General features: G+C 32.8%; 1 protein-coding gene across 1 annotated transcript; it reads right to left on the bottom strand.

The window, feature by feature from the left end:
* Nucleotides 1-541: 541 nt before the first annotated feature.
* Nucleotides 542-1828, bottom strand: LOC143254587 (uncharacterized). Its single transcript, XM_076509740.1, has 2 exons — nucleotides 1338-1828; nucleotides 542-807 (listed from the first exon to the last, which is right to left on the bottom strand). The coding sequence occupies exons 1-2, from the start codon at nucleotides 1536-1538 to the stop codon at nucleotides 661-663; spliced, it is 348 nt and encodes a 115-aa protein (XP_076365855.1). The 5' UTR covers nucleotides 1539-1828; the 3' UTR covers nucleotides 542-660.
* Between the last annotated feature and the right edge of the window lie 2395 nt (nucleotides 1829-4223).

The following is a 4223-nucleotide window of genomic DNA, read 5'->3' on the forward strand; positions in this document are numbered from 1 at the left end:
CGTATTTTGTTTGCGATGTTTACCTCGTGGGTTACCACAGTTGTATCCAGAAATTTAATTAATTCTCTTTTCCGTTAAAGTCCATACAGACTGTTTCAGTTACTTAAAGGTAATTTTACAGAAAAAAGAAAACTTTGCAGTCAAAAGAACTACTCATACTGATTAATTTTGCAGTTTCACATTTTTTATGAAAAATATGTGCTAATAAATGAAACATAGAACTTGATGCAGAAAGAGCCCTCTCCTAGCGGCAATCCGAACGTTTTAGTTGTTACGTTTGCCGGTAGAAAACGTACTGTGACGTAATAGTTGCCAAACAAACCGCCAACGCCAGCGCGTTGAATCTAAATAAACATGGCCAGTGCATACGGATAAACAGAGGCGGAGTCTGTTTTGACTTTATGTTCTGAAAAGTGTCGAATAGCGCCATATCAATTCAAACCTACTCTGAACGAACCTAGAACATTTGCTTTTGACACAGTTCTGACAAGTTCTAGTGATGAGGATAGTTCCACCAGCGAGAGTAGCGGAACTGTGACTGATACTGATAGCGCCCAGGTCGGTTGCGAGTCGGTCATACCTCCAGTGGAAAAATGGTAAGCCTAACTCATGACAACAAATATGGTCTGTATTATTTCACGTGCAATTTTAATATAACAATCATGATCTACTTACAAGAGTCTGAACAGACACACTCTGAAATGAGTCAGCTCTGGTGTCATGGCAGTCATCATCATGGGTGGGCTGAATCACATCTTCCTCTACAGAAGTAGGCATTGTGTCATCAGCAGCATCGTCCTCTAAAAGCTGAAGAAATAAGATTATATATTAAAACAACATGCTTTATGAGGTTTATGAGATTTATCTTTAATATTACAATGTCAAAGTACTGTGTTAAGATTAATTTTATTATGATGAGTTATGGAAATATGTTATGGAGTTTATATTTGATTTTTTACAACTCTACAATTTCTTTTTAATACATAACATGTACTTGATTACTTCAACATGTTCAAGACATAGTTTTATTTCAATTTATTTTGAATTGTTAAATTTCAAAATGGAATTCTTCAAACTTTTCCATATTTAAAATGATGCAAAAAACATCTACAAAATGATCTACCAGCTTTTAAACTTGGGATATACTCTATTTGGGATAGATTTGACTACTGTTTTGACTAGGAAATCAAGGTTTCACTGACTTTCAGGTGCCACAAATGCAAAAGACGCTCATGAATATGAAATATGTATGTCTAGTTACATTCTTCAAAAAATTGTACTTTGTAAATTATTATATTATACTAGTTATTGTTTATCGCTTTATACTGCACACATACCTTTAAGTTTGTTCTTTTCGTGATGGCAAGGGATGGCTTCAGAGGGGTGTAACCTGTACGTTGCAGGCTGAAATCAGTCCTCAGCTCTGCACGAAGAAAGATGGTGGGGATGATCCTGTATACTGTCGATGATTTTTCAGTTTCAACCTGCCTGGCTTGAAACCCACAGAATTTAAAACAGTGAGATTCGACACAAAACATGAGCGTTCAAAGAGATCTTGACAAAGCTTTGCATGGTGTGAAGGAGTCCAGTTCTTCCTATTGACCATATGCACCCACTGTCGCCACCTTGCCGGTTCCTTCTCTTTGCACGGAAACGAAAGGAAACTTTTACCCGATGCCGAACCGTTTTTACAACCATAAGCAACGCAGTAAACCATGTTATCATAAAACAAACATAAAGTAGCAATATCAAGACAAAAATAGTCTCACAAAGTATGTAATACGAAAAAAGCACCGATAAATTTACATAAAACATCAGCACTAAAAGGAACAAAATGGTCGGCGCGCAACGAAGCGTGTTTGGCAACTGTTACGTCACAGTTGTAAAACGTCACGGAAACAGCCGAACGAGCGAGAGGAACTTGAGTTCGAGGTCCTGCATATTTTGTTTCATTTTTACTTAAAAACTAAAGTGTTTAAAATATGGCAACCACATAGGAATTATACCGAACTAAAGTACAGTTTCTAGGGCAATTATTAAATTTGTTGAAAATTAACCTTTAAGAACACAAGTCACGAGACAAATTATTCTTGTCTCTCTCTGTCATTATAACACAAACTCTGAAACTTTCAATTTATAAATCATTTGTTAAAGATAAACTGATTATCATTTTTTTAATTTTACTTTCACAAATTCAACTTTCTCTCTGTACCTGCAGGTATTTATAACACCAGACGTAAAAATATATCCATCTAGTAATAACAATATAAAACATAAAGAAAAGGCTTAAAAGCTTTGAGTAAGATATCAACAATATTAGAAAAATATTCTACATACACAACGTACGACATGTGCGAATTTACGTAACAAACTTATAATAACTATTGCTTTTAAAATATTAAACTTTTCATATTCTTGTTGTGAAACTAACTAATAATTAAATATTAACTCTTAAACTGAACAATGTTGTACATACAATTAAAAAAGTTTATTTGTTCAGCATGATAACTCTCTTTAAAACACATGTTCTTTGTGATAAGTTAAAATCAGTAATACATAAGCATCGATAATCTTGTAAGCTACAAACGTTTTCAATGTAAATTATTTTTTATTTGTTGTTTTTTAATTTCGCTCAAAATTACTCAAGGGCTATCTGCGCTAGCTGTACCTAATTTTGCAGTGTAAGACTAGAGAGAAGGCAGCTAGTCATCACCACCCACCGCAAACTCTGAGGCTCCTTTTTTGTCAATGAATAATGAAATTGACCGTCACATTCTAACGCCCTCAAGGCTGAAAGAACGAGAATGTTTGGTGTGACGGGGATCCAAACCCGCGACCCTCAGATTACGAGTCGAACGTCTTAACCCCCCTGAACATGCCGGGTCATGTAAATCATTCCTCTTTATTTGATATAGGCTAAACATTTACTTATATACTTAATGAGAGACAGTAGTTTCTTCATATAATTGTATTCGAACAACTAATTTATGACAAACATAGAACTAAAATTTGTTATACATCCAAATAGAATTAAATTGACCTGATATCTAATACAGGGTATTGTGTTTAGATTACTGAAAGTTTCTTGCCCTTTGTTTCTGGAAATGAAGTCTAAGACCAGACGAATGTTAAGCAGCAGGTACTCAGCAAGTGCTTTAATTTATTAAATTTTCTGTTTTAAACATGGCAGCAGTCGTAGTTATCACATAATTATATTGTTAGGATTGAATCGCAGGTATTCCTATTTATGCCAGTAGAGTTCTAAAATACTGAATCTGTATGTATTGTCCTTTATATTTTAGAGTCAAATTACATTCTGACTGTTAAATCCGTTTATTAGTTGATATTCAGTAAAATGAGAAGGATATAATCCTTTAGCTCACTATAACTTTCTTTTATATACATATATTATATTTGTTATTACATTTAAATTATCAACACATTAAGTAACAGTAGTACCTGTTGATGAACAGGTAAGTAAAGGACGTTTATGAGTGATAAGATGATACGTGTTATTTACATTGTTAAACTTCAGAGATTAAGAGTATTGTTTCTTATCAGAATAAGTTAGAGAGCTGTATATCTAGCACCGTATATATATAAAAGCAATAAATTTATCATGATGAAATTTCTTTTCGCAAAATACTTTACATAGATTGTTGCGTCATCTTATAATGAAAATTTCTTTTAAGTATTATAAGTAGTTTTTGAGGAATTGTTGCCAAGAAAAACGTCTTTTTTCATTTTTCTTATACAATCACGACACAGGGAGATTTTCACATCATTAATTTCCACATCATATTGGAAATAAGTGATTTTCACTTGAAGTTGTTTTTATGTTTAAATTTTTTTTCGTTAGCAACTATTGGAAACATAATAAATATCTGATGATATATGCATGTATATATGTACCATATTTTTACTTAATCAATTTCACACTGTACTAGTTTGTCTCATAATTTCACAGACAAATTTGGTTACCATTTTTTTTACATTTACGAATTTTGTTTCTATCGTAGCTACGGTTTATAAAGTAATAGCCAACTCACTAAACCTTAGAAAAACAATATCGAAGGTATAAACTAACGGAGAAATGAAAACAAGAAAAAATAATAACCTAAATTTATTACACAGATGAAAACAAGTTATTATGTATGACCCAGCATTTCTGCCTGAGACGTTTGAATTGACTTATCTAAAATTCAATTCAATTTTTATAATAA

Source organism: Tachypleus tridentatus, chromosome 6, assembly GCF_004210375.1.
Source record: "Tachypleus tridentatus isolate NWPU-2018 chromosome 6, ASM421037v1, whole genome shotgun sequence".
In the NCBI taxonomy this organism is placed as follows: Eukaryota; Metazoa; Arthropoda; class Merostomata; order Xiphosura; family Limulidae; genus Tachypleus; species Tachypleus tridentatus.

What these genes read in the sequence shown, in the direction of transcription:
- LOC143254587 (XM_076509740.1), bottom strand. Translation starts at nt 1,538, where the DNA reads ATGTTTTGTGTCGAATCTCACTGTTTTAAATTCTGTGGGTTTCAAGCC. An exon ending in CGAAAAGAACAAACTTAAAG is followed by an intron (nt 808 to 1,337) that starts GTATGTGTGCAG and finishes TTATTTCTTCAG; the next exon opens with CTTTTAGAGGACGATGCTGC.